General features: G+C 41.3%; 1 protein-coding gene and 1 long non-coding RNA gene across 2 annotated transcripts in view; one reads left to right on the forward strand and one right to left on the reverse strand.

The window, feature by feature from the left end:
- The first annotated feature begins 1,670 nt into the window (after positions 1–1,670).
- Positions 1,671–19,776, forward strand: part of LOC100564934 (deleted in malignant brain tumors 1 protein) — a 33,136-nt gene continuing 15,030 nt past the window's right edge. Inside the window, exons 1-6 of the mRNA XM_008116495.3 lie at positions 1,671–1,883; positions 12,164–12,511; positions 14,379–14,684; positions 15,394–15,708; positions 16,446–16,751; positions 17,991–18,305. Coding sequence (XP_008114702.1) covers positions 1,790–1,883; positions 12,164–12,511; positions 14,379–14,684; positions 15,394–15,708; positions 16,446–16,751; positions 17,991–18,305 — 1,684 coding nt within the window. The 5' untranslated portion in view covers positions 1,671–1,789. The remainder of the gene's footprint in view (positions 1,884–12,163; positions 12,512–14,378; positions 14,685–15,393; positions 15,709–16,445; positions 16,752–17,990; positions 18,306–19,776) is intronic.
- LOC134299879 (uncharacterized) lies at positions 2,842–19,563 on the reverse strand. The gene is made up of 3 exons (XR_010007127.1): positions 19,291–19,563; positions 5,968–6,039; positions 2,842–3,526 (listed from the first exon to the last, which is right to left on the reverse strand). It is a non-coding gene; the product is annotated as an uncharacterized LOC134299879 (long non-coding RNA).

A 19,776-nucleotide genomic window follows, 5' to 3' on the forward strand; every position in this document is an offset into this window, starting at 1 on the left:
CCGATCTGGTTTAGCAAATGCTCACCAGGCACAGACATCTCTAACTACAGTCCTAGCTAAAATCACTACATTAACATGTGGTAACTCTAGCTGAATATTACCACTTCTTCTGTTCTGGGCTCCAAGCTTGCTTTGTGGTTGCATGCAGTTGCTGGTCTGCATGTATATTTCATTTTCTCAAGTGGCATACGTACTCCTCACGTGCACTCCGAAACATATTTGTAATATTTTCCAATATTTCAGATGTGACCTTTCAGATTGATGACCAAGTCATGAAACCGCAATGGTATCTGCAAAATTCATGGGCAGTGACTGTTATGGTTGAGCCTTCTGGCTCCGATACTAGGAGACGAGGTCGTAAGACTCCTCGAGAGTCAGACTCTTTTGAGGAGCGTGAAAGGAAGTGGCTCCGGGACTTATTTGCAGAACCAACTGACTCCTTTGAGGGTTTTACCGAGGGAATGGAGGAAGAGATGGTTAGCTCAGAGGAGGATGACATGGAATGGACTCGTGTGAGGGAGGATTTGGGTGTTCCTGGTAATGATAGCATGGGAGGCGACTGGCGGGTTGCAGGATCGGACCCGTGGACGGGCTGGAGGGATGGAACGGGATCCACAGCTGGGGATGCTGTGGGGCGTAGTCAAAGGTGTGTTAGTTCTGATGAGGATGATGATGAGGAGGCACCTGGAATTAGAATAGCAGCTGACAGCGATGAGGAGTTATGAACTGGCATAAAATGGGGTTTAGAACCAATGGCTAATTGTGTTGGGCAAGGTAATCTGGACGAACGCTTGGGCTCTTGTTGGGGACTTCCTGAAGACGGGTGTGATTCGTTTGCTGGATACGTAAGTTACCAAGGACACTGGGCATAGACGGCGGGAGGAACTGTGTGGGCTTTTCCTGTGCAACTTGTGTTTAATCTTAATAGCTTGGACCTCCGTCGTCTTTTTGACGGACATTATTGCCAACTCTGGATTGACGCTGGACTGACTGACTGACTACGACTCTGGACTAACCCTTCTGTGGCTATCGGTGGAACTTGTGGAACCTAGACGTCTGCATTTGGCTTTTCGACCTCGGACCGGATTGGGACCTCGCTGACCGTCGTTATCCTGATTAAAGTGCCTGGACCTGGTTTTCGCCCGTTGCACGGAGGAGCAACAGCCCGAGTTACTTCTGTAGCTCTTGAGCAGCAGAGGGGAATCTGCTGCGGGGTTTTGTGTTCATTTTGACCCTTTGTTAACCAGTTTTTGTTTGTTTAATTGCCAGGCTGAAGTAAGCACCTTTGTTTAAATCCGGATTAAACTTCTGTTTAATCCGGTTTATTCTTTTGAACTATCTAGACTCAAACGAAGTTATTTTTGTTACTTTTCACACTAAAGACAAGTGTTTGCCTAGTCTTTTGTTTCCTACGGGCAATTTTTAGTTCTGTAACCTCAATAAACTGTGTTGTATTCTTCTTGGAGCGTTCTGTCTTTGACAGAGACCTTAGGATTAACCCCTTATGTCATGGTACAAAGCTAGCCATTTGTGGAGAACTGAAAGTTATTTCACAATACCTCAAATGTAGAAAAACAGCAGCGCCAACAGATGACCAAACTAAGTTGGACAAGCCTCCTCCCTCTTAGTTTCCACCAGCCCCTTCCCAGCATTTTGTCTCTCAACCTTTGCCCGTGGCAATGAACTATATACGTGTCCCATCAGAACAAGCTGTAGCCCAAGTATCTCAGTTGTGAGCACTCCAACAGAGCAAAGAATCTGCTACCACCTTGTTGGGTACTGACGATAAATGGCTTCTTCTACTCTTTCCTTTGGATGGAGATGTCCAGGAAGGAGACTCAGAGATTTTATGATGGTTCTTTTATTCCTGACCTGTTTTTGGGGTGAGTACTTTTTCTGCTCTATTTTAGGTTGTAAGTTAGCAAATGTGTCTCTCCCTCGTCTGTAACTCTACTCCTACTGTGATGCTTCCATGGTTTGAAAAGTTCTCACTAGACTCATTAGAAGGCGGCTGAAACCCATTGGTATCCCACTTAAATTTTGATCACAGCCTATAATCAGGTTGCCAAATCAGCAAAGGTCCACAAATAAAACATTTAGGGATCAATGTTTTCAGCTTTTCACATATGTTCCCAACCAGGAAAGGAACTTGTATGTCTGGATGTCAATAGGGGACATTTTATCAAGAATATAGACAAAAGGATAAAGGGTTTAAAATACCATCTGATCATGATGCCGACCTTATTTGGATCTTCCTCCCAATGGATGCTATTTTATAAAAGTACTAGCTATGCCCGGCCACGCGTTGCTGTGGCGTTGTCTGGTGGCGTTGGTGAGAACTTGTTGAGGTAGTGGTGGTATTGAATGTCTGTTGTATGGTTGTCTTTATGTTTAGTATGCATTTGGTTGTTTGTGTACTGTGAAAGTGGTGAGGGTAGAGGGGGTCTATGTCCCTGTGTAGTATTGTATAGTATTTATACGTTGTCCATGTGTTGGGAATGCTTGGATTGTGTCCTGCTACATAGTAGAAAGGGTTGGGCTGGATGGCCCTTAGGGGTCTCTCCAAACTCTTGTGCCTGTCCCCTGGGCTGAGTGCGTTGCTAGGAGACCAAGTGGGCAGAGCTTAGCCCTCTAACTGGCAGCAATTGGATAAAAACAATTATTCCTCTCCCTCTAATTAGGACTTTATTTTTCTTTTCTTTTTGTTGTATCAACCTAGAGCCGTGGATGATGGGTTGTGTTGTCAAATTTCGAGGTTGGGGGGCCTGTAGTTTTGTCCGCTGCCCTGATGCCATCACTCTTATATATATATATATATATATATATATATATATATATATATATATGTATGTATGTATGTATGTTTGTCTGTCTGTTTGTACCACAAAGGCTGTTGCTAGGTGGAATGTGGTGTCACTGGATTGGCAGTTGCTAGGTGAAGTGGCCCTCCTTGATGTCACTGAGTAAGAAAGGTAACTTGAGTATGAGAGGAAAGGAAAAAGGAAGGAAAGAAAGAAAGAGAAAAAGAACGGAAAGAAAGGAAAGAAGAAAGGACAGAGGGACAATGCCTGATATATGCACTAGTAAATAAATAAACATCAAAGCGCTAAACTGCATTCTTAACATAACCTGAAAGAAGGGTCTGAACTTGAAGTTGTTTTTTAAAAAATAGTATAGTTAATCTGGCTAGATGAATCACAAAGTTCTTTGGCATCTGTACTCCAAACATGTCCTTTCACAAGAATAAACAGAATCAAAGTACACCAGGACACTTTCACAGCTGTATTAGAAGAATGGATTTTAGTGGATGTACTTCCTTATGTTGTTTTGTTGTTGGAAAAAAATGCCCCTAGTCAACGTTCCCTCTCTTCTTCCATTAGTAAGGATACAAGACCTCTGGTTACATTTGCACATGGTGACTCCAACTGCAAGATGATGCTATCCAGATATCATGGATCTTATCTCAATTTTCCCCATAACACTGTCCATGTTGCTTGGATCTGATGGGAACCATAGTCCAGAATATCTAACAGAGAAGAGAAAGAAAGATCTAATCATTAAAAAAATTCCACACAACTTCACACTGTGTTTCCAACTGTGTTGTGTGAACTCGGGTATGGACAAACCCAGGCCCACTGACCGGACGCAACTCCTTGGGCTCCTTCCTCCAGCCCTCCTTTGTCTTTCCGTGCTCTTAGCATGAGAATGTGGTGGGCCACTATGTCCCCATGCTTAGAGGGCCAAGGCTCTCCCGAGATCCCTGGGCAGCCATTTGTGAAATCTCCTGCACCAACTGCCCTCAGCCTTCCCCCCTTGTGCCAACCCGAGGATTAGGTTGAGGGTGGGGACTAGAATCTGTGCGGAAGTGAGTTATTTTAACCTGTTTTAGGTATGTCTGGAAGCACCCTACAGATGGATCTATACTGCCCTATATCTCAGGATCTGATCCCAGATTATCTGCTTTGAACTAGATTATATGACTCTACACTTCCAGATAATCTGGGATCAGATCCTGGGATATAGGGTAGTGTAGATCCAGCCTAAGATAACCCAGTTCAAATCAGAAATGTGGATTTTTGATAGCCTGGATTGTCTGGAAGTGTAGAAGAAGGGACCCATGTCTCTTAACTCATGTGGCAGAAGGGTCTTTTAAGGCGAGAAGTTAAAATGAAAATTGAGGAAGTAGTGTTAAGGGAGGAAAACAGGACTGCGTCACTGGATTAACATCTGAACTGTTTATTGCTTTCAGTCAGTTATTCTATATTTTTACCGCTAAAAAGAGGTGGGCAATGGGCATACTTCTCTGTGTTGTTTCCAAACAAAACCAAACAAACTCGACTACATACTCTCAGGTTTAGGTGTAATGTTACTGAGGCCCCTTCTACACTGCCATAAAAATCCACATTATCTGCTTTGAACCGGGTTATATGACAGTGTAGACTAATATAATCCAGTTCAAAGCAGATAATGTGGATTATCTGCTTTGATAATCTGGATTATATGGCAGTGTAAAAGGGGCCACTAATTGTGATTGCAAAGTATGCCTTATTGTAAGGCACGTCCTTTATTTGAGGGCTTTATAGAGTTGTCTCTTATAGAGTTGGAGAGGTGGTTTATTATAAGAGCTGCCCTCAATTTAAGGGCTGGAAAGCCTTTTCTATTACATAGACTTAATAAATTGCCGAGCATAAAATTAATATGCTTCCCCTATTGAGTTGGAGGGGACCCTCAAGGGCTATCCATTTAGGCCATTATTGTTATTAATTTTTTTTTTGCAGTCCAGCACAGAGATTGGCTTGCTTATTAAAGATAGATATATCAGTCAGTTCTCTTCTTTGCAGATACTGGCTGCTGTTAGGGAGGGACAAACCTCTCTCTCCGCTATCCTGATTGGTGCTTTCTGATAATGATGCAGTCTTGGAAATGTAGTTTAGGGCAGGCATATGGCATTTCACTTCCCAAACTATGTTTTTCCATAGTTGGGAGATTTCAGGGGCTCCTATTTCTTGCTACAATGGTAGAACACATCTACCATGGTTAGCCCACCAAATTTCAGAATGTTTCACTTATCCATGGATGTTTGGCAAGTTTTCAGAATTTTTATAAACAATTTTTTTGATAATAAAGAAAATATGTTCCTAGTTTCAGGATGTTATTTCCTGTTTAATTGTGTAGTCCTTTACTTTGAAAGTACGGTAGTTGTTCTACTCCAGACACTTTTTGTGTGTGTTAGAAACTTCATTAAATTGGTGGAGACTCAACAAAAAAAAAGTGCCATAGGACGATGTTCCTTGCACGAAGACAAAGTTTTTTCTGTGTAATAAACTTTTGCCATTTTTTAAATCACAGAACCAGTTAGGAACTACCATTTATAACCCAGGAACAGAAATCATAGTGTAGAATATTAACAAATGTGTTGGAACTCTGGCTGGCTACAGACCAATCTCCTCTCCTAATTGGGGCTTTCTGATGCTGCTGCATACTGGGAAATGCAGTTTAGGCCAGAGCCTTTTGAATTCTTTGGCATATGGCTCCTCCCCTTCCCAAACTACATTTCCCAGAGTTCTATGTTTGTTGTTTATTCATTCAGTCACTTCTAACTCTTCGTGACCTCATAGGCCAGCCCACGCCAGAGCTCCCTGTCGGCTGTGGCCACTCCCAGCTCCTTCAAGGTCAAGCCAATGACTACAGGGATACATCCATCCAACAGAGTTCTATGCTGTTCCCAAAATGCACTGCTCCCAGTTTTCATGGCTCCTAATGCCGAGACTCCATTAATTCCAGGCAGACAGGCAGGCAGGCAGGCTTTTTGGCTTAATAGCTTTGCTTCCTTGCACTGAATATGAAACTGATTTTGGGAGCCTTCTGACATTTACAAAACTAAAATGAAAACGTATGGGGTAAGTGTGGATTCTAAAATATTTGGTATGGGCCACACAAATGCTTTGGATATGGCTTCCGACTTACAAAAATTCTGATTTTCTTACGGTTTCCGAGACTTCTGTTTTTTTGCACACGCCTAGTCATTATGTGCAATTACTATAACGAAAAAGAAATGAATTTTTGTTACTCTTGTTATTAGCGACATTTTCACTAACTCTACTTTAGAAACACTTTAGAAACGAAACGCCAGAGCCCCCTAATTTTGTAACAACCTTTGAAACATTTTTTAATCGATCACACATGCCTAGTCATTTGGATGCCCCCAGACAGGTTCCATGTTTTGGGCCTGTCTGGATGGGCTCTTAGTAGCAGTGGCACAGTTCTTAATCAGGAATTGGAATGCTAAAAGTAATGCAGATGATGGACTGCAAATCCCAGTGGCTGTGCTGGTGAGGAATACTGGCCTTTGTAGTCCAACAACATCTGGAGGACTACCATTCTGTATACCTCTCTCTTGAACTCTAGAAAGAGAAGTTGGTACTGTAGGTAAATTCCATTGATTAAATTGCTCTACTTCAGCTACAACTAACCATTGGATTTAGGCCACTGTCTTGCAGAAATCAATTCATTTGTGATTTTTCTGCTATAGTATATTTATCACTTTTACTGTTTTTGTGATGCAATTGCCCAAGCAATTGTACCTGGTGGTCCAGATTTGGTGAGGTTATGAAATCTGTTGCTTCCTCAATTGTTGCATTACCAGTAAAACAATGCTGAATGCGCAAAATAAATCATGCATGCAAGTAGAACATGGACCTTCATTTATGAAAAGAGAACTAATTTTAAAGGATATACTCTTGAAATACAACTAACAAAGATTTTGGGCCCTAATTTCCACCTTTAGTTGTTCTGTAATCAGTGCTAAGCAATGGGAGTTGCAAAATGGATTTAGACCAGGGGTCCCCAAACTAAGGCCCAGGGGCCGGATGCGGCCCTCCAAGGTCATTTACCTAGCCCCTCCCTCAGTTTTATAATATAATATTTTTATGTCAGTTTTAATAATATAATATATTGTATATACATATAATATTGATAATAATATTATGTTATACAATATAATACTACTAATAATAATACCATATAATAATATTAATTATATGTTATATATTACATATTATATAATAGTATAGTGGTATAGTTCAATATAGTAATATATAATGCTAATATTGTGCTATGCTAATAATATAATATATTGTATGTACTTACAGCTGCTTTGAGTCCCCTTCTGGGTGAGAAGGGTGGGATATAAATGTAGTAAATAAATGCAGTAAATAAATAATTAATTTTAGACTTAGGCTCGGCCAAAGTCTGAAATGACTTGAAGGCACACAACAACAACAATCCTAATTCCCTTGACTATCTCATTGGCCAGTAGCAGACCTACACTTTCCATTGATCCTGATAGGTTTATGTTTGTTAAAATTGTTTTCATTTTTAAATATTGTATTGTTCTTTCGTTGTTGTTGTTGTTGCACTACAAATAAGACATGTGCAGTATGCATAGGAATTTGTTTGTATTTTTTTTCAAATGATAAATCGGCCCCTCAACAGTCTGAAGGATAGTGGACCGGCCCTCTGCTTCGAAAGTTTGAGGACCCCTGATCTAGACAATGGCGGAGTGAAGGTTTTGCTCCCTTTGCTGCAAGTGCAGCCTTCATGGGAGGAGTTCTCAAACTTAGTTTGTTACTTCTTTCCAAGATGAAGTTGAACCATTGGTGCGCACCCTTTGGGTTCGGTCACTTAACCAATTATAGATCCACCTAATACAGGAGTCTCACTTATCCAAGCCTCGCTTATCCAAGCCTCTGGATAATCCAAGCCATTTTTGTAGTCAATGTTTTCAATGTATCGTGATATTTTGGTGCTAAATTTGTAAATACAGTAATTACAACATAACATTACTGTGTATTGAACTACTTTTTCTGTCAAATTTGTTGTATAAAATGATGTTTTGGTGCTTAATTTGTAAACTCATAACCTAATTTGATGTTTAATAGGCTTTTCCTTAATCCCTCCTTATTATCCAAGATATTCGCTTATCCAAGCTTCTGCCGGCCCGTTTAGCTTGGATAAGTGAGACTCTACTGTAGTAGCACTGCCTAGCCCACATTTGACTACTTTGTTTGCAAGAAGGTCATGGAGGACCTTGTTGAAGGCCTTACTGAAATCAGGATATGCTAAATCCACTGCATTCCTTGAATGTACCAAGATTGTAACTCTATTGAAAAAAGAGGTAAGATTAGTCTGGCATGACTTGTTTTTGAGAAATCCATGTTGACTTCTTTTTCAAAGAAGCTTCCAGTTTAAGGTACATCAAACTGTAAGATGAATGCAATTTTACACCACTTGAACTACCATGGCCCAATGCTATGGAATCTTAAGAGCTGTCGTTTGGTGAAGTGCCAGCTCTTTTTGCAGAGAATGCTAAAGACCTTGTACATTTCCAGGGAGTAGAATCTTTCCCTTCCCATTGGACTCAGGCAAAAGCAAAGGGATGAGTCATTAGATTGCAAGAGGATTGTCGTTATTTGGCAGTTCCAATCATTTTTTCAGACATTTCAAAGAGAGAAAAAAAGATGAGTAAATTCTTTGAAAATTCCGTTTCCTAATAATGGCATTGTGCAAGATATATTTGCACAACAAAACCTGTGTGTACATGATTTGTCAACGTGCCCCCTAATGGCAACCCAGGCATGCGAGCTAATTTGAAAATGTTGCCTACAGACAAGGAGAAATATACCGTAATCCAATAGTTAGTCCCCAAGTTACAAACATCTGACTTACTTCTGACTTACAACTTCTGTTTAAGAAGAAACCTACAGAACATACCTGGTTTGTTACTTGGGGACTGCCTGTACGTGTTAGAGCACTCAACTGAACACTTATAATTGTTTTTGTTTTAAAGTCTGGAAAACAGATTTCCCATTATATGATATAATTTCATAATAGACATGCAGAAGAAAGACATAATATATATCTATATATCTGTAGATCTATATCTATATAAAAGGTAAAGGTATCCCCTTGTGATGACTCATGGGCCATGTAGTCCCGTTCCTAGTGCTGTTGTGACAGATGAAGAGGAAAACTTAGGTTTCCCACCGTTTCAGCCAGAATTGGAGCTTTCACAGCCAGAGATGGAGCCCCTGCACCTGCAGGAGATTTGCCTCCCAGAAGTTTCCCAAACAAGCCCTGAGCCGAAATCTCCCCCTTTTTCTCGCCGTGATTATTATCAACAACAGAAAGGAGCTCAACAGGCTAATCGCAGAAGCCTGAGAATCGCTGCCAAACAAATGGTTGATTAAGCCTGCTTCCCATGGGAATCTTTAGGGAGTCATGCATCTGGACTCAGAGAATGGCTTTCGGTTCTGGTTCCCCAGAGAATTGTTCTCTGGTGGGAAAACGAGACCCTACTTAGGTGTTTTGCCCACGTAGGAATCTTGCGGAGTCAATTCGTCAGCTCCGGGAGTAGGTTGTGTGTGGACTACGCTGCTCCCGCATTCAAGTTCTTGTTCCCGTTTCCAGCCTTGCTTTTGCTTTCCAGGACCTTGTTTTGCTTCCTGGATCTCGCCACGAATTCACCACGGATCTTGTTTTTGCTCCTCGTTTCTTGTTGCCTTGAATCAAGCCTTGTGTTCCAAGAATCAAGTTTACTTCCTAGCCTTGCTTAAGTTTCATGGACTAAAGGACCTTGTCATCTCCCCTCACTTTGCTTGGCAAAGTGAGTGTTTCGGTTACTGGATTACAACTTTGGACCTTAATATTTTATATTGGACATTGTTTTCCTGGACTATAATTGACCTTTCCTAAAAGGTCTTCTTCTGAACTATATTCTACACTTATTTTTATTGACTTTACATATTTCCTTAATAAAGATATTAGATAGATTCTGGCCTCTGTGTATGGTTATTGGTGCTCTGCTGCCTGGGTCGTGACACCCCTTGACATTATGTCTAATTGTGTCCAACTCTAGGGGGTGTTTCTCATCTCTGTTTCTAAGCTGAAGAGCCAGTGTTGCCCGTAGAGACCTCCAAGGTCATATGGCCGGCATGACTGCATGGAGTACTGTTACCTTTCCACTAGAGCTGTACCTATTGATCTACTCACATTTGCCTGTTTCCGAACTGTTAGGTTGACAGAAGCTGGGGCTAACAGCAGGAGCTCACCCTGCTCCCCAGATGCGAACCGCCCACCTTTTGGTCAGCAAGTTCAGCAGCTCAATGGTTTAACCTGCTGCACTACCGCTGTTACTATTGTCAGCTCCTGCCCACTGTGGACACCTCATCCTGACATCAACAGAGGTGTCCACATGAGCAGGAAGAAGGCAGGGAGATTGTATCCCACCTTCATAGGAACTCGCATGGAGCTGTGAGCTTGGTTTGGAATAGTGAGGATGACATGAACATCGGAGTGATGGGATCAATGTGAACTCCAACCTACTGCCACAATGGGTTCAGAAAGCCTCTAAGGCCAATCTGGAGCATTTCCAATCTGGACTGGACCCAGATTAATCAGCCAGTGTAGACTTGGATAAATAGCACAATTTGTTGTTTTGGGTGGGAATGAAATAGCCTGTCTGGGGACAGGGATCAAGTGGAAACAATGAAGGGACGATATAAACACAGTGTGTTTTGATGTGGACATGCTTGCATATTTGTACATGTGCAAATGGGCAGGTGAGGGAAAAAATCTGAAGTGATAGTAGAATGAAGAAGATGGCAGCCTTCTCCAATGTGGTGCCCTCCAGATATGCTGGGCTATGGTGGTTATTGGCTGGGAACAATGGCAATAGGGAAGTCATAAGGAGGAGGGAGCAAGCTTGTTTTCTGCTGCCCTGCAGACTAGGACGCGGAACAACGGCTTCAAACTACAGGAAAGGTGATTCCACCTGAACATCAGGAAGAACTTCCTCACTATGAGAGCTATTCGGCAGTGGAACTCTCTCCCCCAAGCTGTGGTGGAGGCTCCTTCTTTGGAGGCTTTTAAGCAGAGACTGGATGGCCATCTGCTGGGGGTGCTTTGAACGCGATTTCCTGCTACTTGGCAGGGGGTTGGACTGGATGGCCCATGAGGTCTCTTCCAACTCTACTATTCTATGATTACACCATCTTTATGGCACCAGCCTGGGGAAAAGTTGGAAAGTGAATGGCCACCACTATCATGCCACACTTGTGAGCATCCGGGGAAGGCTAGGGCCTGGATGCCAGTGGATGGGACTGGTTTTGATGTAGCAGAACAATTCTTATTCACTTTGCCTTATTTGCCTTTTGTGTTCTGTTGTTCTTCTAAACTATTGCAAATTCTATAACCTATTACATAAGCTATTGGAAAACAACTGCACCCAGTCTATAGGCACATATCCTTTTGGCAAATGTGAATCTCCATGAATATGTGAAGACCACCTTTTGAAAACCACTAGTCAAGAAAAGCATGGGTTTGTTCAAAGTCAAACCTTTGAACAAGTGATATTCACAAGCATTAATGTAATAACACACAGGTAACTCGGCTGTTAAACTGAAGAACCATGTCTTTAAATGGCCAAGGATATACAAAAATATATTTGGTTAGCAGAGAATGGTTGATTCTTTGTAGTTGCAGTTGCCCAAAAGATATGCACTCCCTTGAAACCTCTTCATTTAAAATATGACTCAGAGATAAAAACAAAGTATTCTTTGAAAAATAACATATCTTGTTTACTCATAAACATTTTGTATTAATTCACCATAAAGCACATTTCTTATTGAATTTTAGTTACAGGTAGGATGTAGATTCTCTGTGTGTTGACTGTTGAGTACACAGGGTATCATTCTTAATTAATAGTCCATAGTCTTTGAGTATAGCTGTACTCACTGAAGTCCATAAATCATACTGTATCCATTAAAGTCTCTAAACATACTTTTCTGTTGAAGTCCAAACAGCAACCTGCTTTCATTAAAGACCAAACACATACATGCATCCACCTCCCCTGAGGTCTGATGCAAGACTGAAAAAAAATGGAGTCCTGAATCTGCACATGCTCAGTATAACCATATGTCTATAACCCCTCCCACACCAGAGAGTAAACTGGCAAATCAACATACACATAGAATATAGGTTAGCAAATATATACATCAACAAATAAATAGTGAGTGGTTTGTGAGGTTGCTATTTCCAACACAAACACAGGAAAGTTTCTGTTCCTCCTAATTCCTGACCTTCTCTTTACAATTCTTTTCCCTAGGTATAGCTTGGAGCACCGAGACTCCAGAGGCAGACCAGCCTGATATCCGGCTTGTGAATGGTTCAAGTCGCTGCAGTGGGAGAGTTGAGGTGCTCCATAACGGGGTGTGGGGCACAGTTTGTGATGACAGCTGGGGCATGGAAGAAGCCCGAGTCGTCTGCCGGCAGCTGGGTTGTGCAACCGCAGTAACTGCGCCACGTAATGGATATTTTGGAAAAGGCGATGGCCGCATTTGGCTGGATGAACTCCGGTGCACAGGGACTGAATCAGCCCTCAGTCAATGCCCATCAAGGCCTTGGGGAGAAAATGACTGTCACCATGGAGAAGATGCTGGTGTTGTGTGCTCAGGTAGGTCAGCAGCAGTAGGAGTTAACAGTAAGCCAGAGGCCTATGTATAGCATTTTAAGTCATTCTAGTCAAGATATTGAATGGCTTTATATTGTTTTAAATATTGATGCTTTAATGTTGACATAAAAGAAAAACTGAAAATTCAACTAACAGATTAAAATTAAACAAACAGATAGAAATGTAAGTGAACAGTAATGGTTAACAGTTAACAGTTGAAAACTATTGTTGATTCACATCACATTTCTCAGGGCAAATAAAAAAGATTGGTTTTAGACCACATCAACTCAAATTCAGCCAACTCAAAAGATAGACACGATATAAAGAAGCAAACACCAGTTCACAAAAGGCACAGCTCCACATGGTTTGTTAACTTAATTCAAGAGTCACAAAGACGTCTTTAAAAAAAGAATACAAGGCATGAAATCAGGGCAGCAATGGAAGGAAGATAGTAGATAGTGTTTAAAATTTGGCTGGACTGCTATGAAGGAGAATGTTTTGTATTTCTAATGTTTAAATTAATTGAAAATAATGACCATGTCAGGCTCATGAAGCAGAATTTTGGGAGAGAAATGTCAATGTTTGGTAGGAGACAGTACACAGGATTACTCCACGTCACTGAAGCGATTCAACATGGGCAAGTTTGACAGATCCCATCCCGTGTGTTTCCCCCTATTTTCCTCTGTTTCCACATGAATCATGAGCTCAGAAGATGATTTATCCGTCTCCTGTCCCCCATTTCTTAACAGTTCTAAAACAGTTCCCTGATGAAGCATCACAGACTGACAGGTGGAAATCTGCCTGCGTCGTTTGATGGTATTTCTTTAGGGAACTGTTTTAGAAGTGTTCAGAAATGGGGGGGGGGGGGGACTGCGTGGGATAATGTCCTATTTCTCATTCATGCTCACCCTGATGTAGTGAATTCCGGCAAGTACAATAGGGTGAGGGGTCATAAATGAAGAGCTTTCCTGAAGTATTCAATGCCATGAGAGAACGTATCTTGTTTTGCCATAATTTAGGCCACAATTGGGTCATCTTCTGTTCTAATATTCTGTCCCCAACAGTAATTATCACTGGGGGCCTTTATAGTAGATGGTGTGTTTTGAAAATCAAGGGAAAGATTATATATGGCAATGGCTTTTGGTGGACTGGTGCTTTCTTGTTGTCCACTGCTCCAGGAGCTAGGACATGAACCAATGGATTCAAACTGCAGGAAAAGAAATTCCAACTAAACATTAGGCAAAACTACCTGATAGTAAGAACTGCTTGTGGTGTGGTGAAAACTCCTTCCTCAGAAGCTTTTAAGCAGAGGTTCCATGGCTATCTGTTGGGAGTGCTTTGATTGTGTGTTATTGCATGGCAGAGGGTTGGACGGGAAGGCACTTGGGATGTCTCTTAACTCATTCTACGACGAAGTAGGAAAGTAAAACTAAGAGAGGAAATGTAACTGCTTAGTGAATGGTCAGATAGAGCACTTCAGTATGAACACATGGAAACATGGCTTGGCACATCACAACAGCAACTTAGGGCACATATGTTACAGGCCACTGTGGTGCTCCTGAGTGCATTTCAAAAATGGCCATTCTATTCTCTCATGGAAAACAGCTGCTAATTAAAATAAGAGACAGCCAACATCTCTGGCCAGGGGAATCTGGGATTCTGAGAACAGATTGAAAAGTATGGACTCCATTTACATACGGTACCTTGTTTGTGAATATGTACCAGAAATTAGGTGACAAAGGTAGAGGCTGAGAATTTCGGTCCTTCTGAAAATGTTCCAAATCCAATACTGGATGCTCTGAAACCTTGTTGCTTTTGTATTAACTATATTTGAGGTGTTCATTTGTTCTGTTTTTCCCCCCTCTGACAGAGGTGCGGCTGATGGGTGGTTCAACTCCTTGTACTGGCAGGATTGAGATACTCCATAACCAAAGATGGGGAACTGTATGTGACAATGGCTGGGACTTAAATGATGCCCATGTTGTGTGCCGGGAAGTTGGCTGTGGAGCTGCCTTGGCAGCAACTACTGCGGCGAAATTTGGACAAGGTTCTGGTCCTGTCTGGATGGATCAAGTGAACTGCACGGGGGAAGAGGACACCCTCAGGAAATGCCCACCGAAAATCTTGGCGGAGCACAGATGTGACCATAACAAGGATGCGGGTGTGGAATGCACAGGTAATCATCTGTGGAACTGTGATGGGACAACTATGGCATGGGAATGGAAATGATAAACCTCAGAGGATTATCTGCTTAGTTACTGATTTCACCATGGAGCAATAGCAATAGCACCAAGCTGAAAACTACATTTTGAAACTGGGTGTGTTTAGTTTGGTCTCGAGGATCCAGAAAATTCTAAAAAAACCCGAATATGTAATTTTTAATACAGTATTTTTAATCTCAAAAATCTCCAAAAACCAGTTGAGAAATACCCAAAACTTCTTGAAAAAAATAACACTTTGAGTAGATTGCCCCCTTCACAACTTCTACAAACATCCCCCAAACCATTCAATTTAAAGTCAAAACCAGAAGTGGTGTCACTTCCAAAATGTGACCACGTGGCTTGCCAGGGATCAGAGGTGGGAGGGCCACAAAAATTGTTCCCCTATTTTCCTTTAAAATATTGGTAATAAAGTGTAAAATAATTTCAGTAATGGTTAAGTAGAGGTATATCACAATCCAGATTTGGGCTAATTTGCTTGCTTTGTGTATGTTTCTAAGAAGTTTCAAATTTGAACAAAACATGGTCACACCACATCAAGGACATATTTGGAAGCACGCCACACTGGAGTTACAATGGGAAAGTAGGAAAGGACAGGTACACTGCGAGAATGCTATGATGGCTCCAGAATTGTTCATGCTTTATCACTCTTTTCATTCTACTTAGAACCGCCTGAGATCAGATTAACAAACGGCCCCAGCAAATGTTCTGGAAGAGTAGAGATACTTCATGAGAAACTTTGGGGAACTATTTGCGATGATGACTGGGATCTTGAGGACGCCCAGGTTGTTTGTCAGTATTTAGGCTGCGGAACAGCTCTCTCGGCTCCACGAGGTTCTCGCTTTGGCCAAGGAACAGGTCCGATCTGGTTGGATGGCGTTAATTGCACAGGGACCGAGAAAGCAATCAGCAAATGTCCAGCAAAAGAATGGGGACAACATGACTGTACCCATTCAGAAGATGCTGGTGTTACATGTGCAGGTAAGGACAACACACAAATCCTACTATCATCCCTTCTGTAATTTCTTCTTTCCACATACACAGATTCAAGTTTCACTGAATCTATCCAGATTTTAATGTACCACAGTTCTTAGATTTAACCCACTACAAACTAATTACTTGCAATTAATTCATTTTTCAAAGAATTAATATACCATTTTGGGGGTTCTATAGGGCCAACTATAACTGAATACTGCAAATGCACTCACACTTAAATTTATTGCTCCCAGATCATATCTGGATAATGGCTAAGAAGTGTTGGGATTCAATTGGCATTCAATGTTCATCACAAGTGTCCAGCGTGCACCAGAAGTGTCTGATGCATTGGAACATTCTTACCAGATGCACATCTTTGCAATTCACTAACACCATTTATTGCATTTCTGCAATATAGTTTGGATTCATAAAGTTATGTTGAATCTTGGCCCCTGACTTTCAGATGTGATCTAAGGCCCCTTCTACACTGCCATATAAAAGTCACATTATCTGCTTTGAACTGGATTATCTGACTCTACACTACCATATAATCCAGTTCAAAGCAGATAATCTGGATTTTATATGGCAGTATAGAAAGGGCCGAATTAGATTTGATATGTCTGTTGACATTACTTCTCGTTTTCAGTCACAAAAATGTTGTTGTGCTCCCTTCTTGGCAAAGATACATTCAGAGAATTGCCTTTAGGTTTGCTAATATGTTTAATTATTTTTTATCTCATCAGAACTACGTCTAGTGGGTGGCTTAAATCGCTGTTCAGGAAGGGTTGAGGTGTATCACAACCAGCAATGGGGCACCATTTGTGACAGCAATTGGGACTTAAATGATGCCCAGGTGGTGTGCAGAGAACTGGACTGTGGATCAGCTACAAAGGCAACTGGAGGATCACGATTTGGACAAGGATCTGATATCATATGGTTAGACCAAGTGAACTGCACAGGAAAAGAAGCCTTTTTGAGTGAATGCCAAAAAAGGCCCTGGGGACAGCACAGCTGCAGCCACCGTGGGGAAGCAAGTGTGGAGTGTTCAGGTATTTTGGTGTGATGTGATGCAATTAGAAAAGGTCCCTGAGATCAAGGTCAAATATTTTCTTACAGCTAGTGCCCCGACCCTCAATACATATTTCCCATAATCTAGATGAGTTCAATGGTTCAACTTTTCTAAAAGAAGTGATTCCACCCAAAGCCAGAAATATTTGTCAGACTTCAAACAAGACAATCTTTGTCTTTAGAATAGCGTTGACTCCCTGCCATGCAATGGAACGTACCTTCATTCCATGAGCTCCACCCCATCAGCTAGCAACAAAACCCACTGAACTGTTATTCCACACCTATGTGTATGAAAGAGATAGAAACAATGAGACGAGCAAGATGCGGAAAGCAGCCATTAGCCATAAAAAACACTAGCATCAAATTAAACTATCGTCTCCCTTCAGGGTATACTAATAAAGCATCTGCACTATTGGCAAAACAACCATCTCCCAAACTCTGGGTCTTTTTTGATCTTCAGTGCACTTTAAAACATTTAAGGCAAGCCAATGCTACTTTTGAGTATGATAACATGCAGAAGGTTACAATTTAGCTACCAGATGTATCATTAATACTGTTGCTTTTCTAATTACTCTATATACTTATATACGAGGGTTGGAATTTTAGTAATACCCCCCTTCCAAAAAACTGGGATGATTTATTCAAAAGTTAATATAAGTATTGCATGTTAACTCTTATCAAAAAAGGAACCATTCCCTTCTCTGAGAAAGCCAAGAGCGTAGTCCATCCCTGGATAATCGAAAAGAAGTAACAACCCACTCTATTTAAGTACAGGCTAGATGGCCATCTGTTGGGAGTGCTTTGTTTGTATTTTCCGAGATGGCAGGGGGTTGGACTGGATGACCCTTGTAGACTCTTCCAACTTTATGATTCTGTGAAATACTTCCTCATTCCCGCCCCTTGACCATCTATTCCCAATATGTGAGTTGTGGGGTGAGAAGTTATACAGGCAATCTCAATGACTCTCCCTGAATTTCAGGAGTGAAGCCTGCACTGGCCTGATCCTCTTCCTGTTGGTGTTTTTGCCACCAGAGTCTTCAAAAACCACAGAAAAGATGTCCACCCACCACAAGTTCCTCACTAGAAATTGTCCATTGTTTTCACAATAGCCAACTAACCACTTGAATAAGCTTAGTATGTGTGGACTTCCTGAATGTCCCAATCCCATAGCAAAGAGAATGGAGACCTGGGAGAACTAACTATATCTTTAACTCTTTCAGACCCAAATGAAGTCAGACTGGTGAACGGAACAAGCCGCTGCACTGGGAGAGTTGAGGTGCTCCACAACCAGCAGTGGGGGACAGTATGTGATGATGGCTGGGATCTGACCAGTGCCCAGGTTGTGTGTAGGGAACTTGGCTGTGGTGTTGCCTTATCTGCCCCAAGAGGAGCCAGCTTTGGAAGAGGAGCTGATCCTATCTGGCTGGATGATGTCAAATGTAAAGGGACAGAAGCTGCTCTCAGGGACTGCCGTCTTAAAGCTTGGGGAGAACATAATTGCAACCATGGAGAAGATGCTGGTGCTGTTTGTTCAGGTAATGGCTTCGCACTAAACAGTCCTATACTGCATACCCTCTAACGGTTCACAGATGAGACCTGGGATACATGTGGCCAACCAATATCAGAATGTGGTCCAGTCAGCAAAGGTTATCAAGGAGCAAGAAAGTATAAGCTAGGATGCCAACTATTTGCTTTTGCCTGGGCCTCAATATGTTATTTTAAAAAGAAAAAAAAGATACAGACATGCAATAGACCCATTGTTTCAGTAAGACTAACAAAGGCGTTAACCTACCAAAATCCCATTGAGTCAAGTCAATCTACTTCCGCTCTGGCAATAGAAGGAGACTAGACCCCAACACTGTCAGCTCATCTATGTATTAAATACCCAGTTTGAGCAACTGCTTCCTGATGATAGCTGAAGTTATAATTCTTAAGTAATGTATTTGCTTTTTGGAGAGAGTATTGGACATAGCCTTTTGCAAATTCCATAACCTACTGCATAAGCTATTGGAATATAACTGCACCCAGTCTATGGGCACATATCCTTTGGCAAATGTTAATCTCCATGAATATGTAGAGACCACCTTTTGAAAACCACTAGTCAAGAAAAACATAACCTTGTTAGAAGTCAACTCTTTGAACAAGTGATATCCACAAGCATTCATGTAATGACACACAGGTATCTCAGCTGTTAAACTGAAGAATTATGTCTTTAAGCTGCCAAGGATAAAGACATGCCACTACAAAAATATATTTGGTTAGCAGAGGGTGCTTGTTTCTTTGCAGCTGAAGTTGCCCAAAAGATATACACTCCCCTGAAACCTCTTCATTTAAAATATGCACTCAGAGACAAAAAGCAAAGTTTTAAAAAAATAAAATAACATAACTTGTATTAATTCACCAAACAGGCACAATTCTTATTGAAGCTCAATTACAGATAGGATGTAGTTCTTCTCTCTGTGGTGTGAACACAGGGTATTATTCTTAACAGTCTGCAATCTTTAGTATAGCTGTACTCACTGAAGTCCATAATTGTACTGTATCCATTGAAGTCTCTAAACAGACTTCTCTACTGAAGTCCAAACAGCAACCTGCTTTCATTGAAGATCAAACACATACATGCATCCACCTTCAGTGAGGTCTGCTGCGAGATTGCTTCCATTAAAGTCTACACAGATATGGAATACAAAATGGAGTATTGAGTCTGCACATGCTCAGTATAATCACATGTCTTTAACTCCTCCCACACCAAAGGGTCAAAGCAACATACGCATAGAATACAGGTTAACAAATATTAACAAATAAATCGTGAGTGACTTGGGAGGTTGCTACAGTAGAGTCTCACTTATCCAACATAAACGGGCCGGCAGAACGTCGGCTAAGCGAATATGTTGGATAATAAGGAGAGATTAAGAAAAAGCCTATTAAACATCAAAATAGGTTATGATTTTACAAATTAAGCACCAAAACATCATGTTATACAACAAATTTGACAGAAAAAGTAGT

Source organism: Anolis carolinensis, chromosome 6 (genome assembly GCF_035594765.1).
Source record: "Anolis carolinensis isolate JA03-04 chromosome 6, rAnoCar3.1.pri, whole genome shotgun sequence".
Taxonomy (NCBI): domain Eukaryota; kingdom Metazoa; phylum Chordata; class Lepidosauria; order Squamata; family Dactyloidae; genus Anolis; species Anolis carolinensis.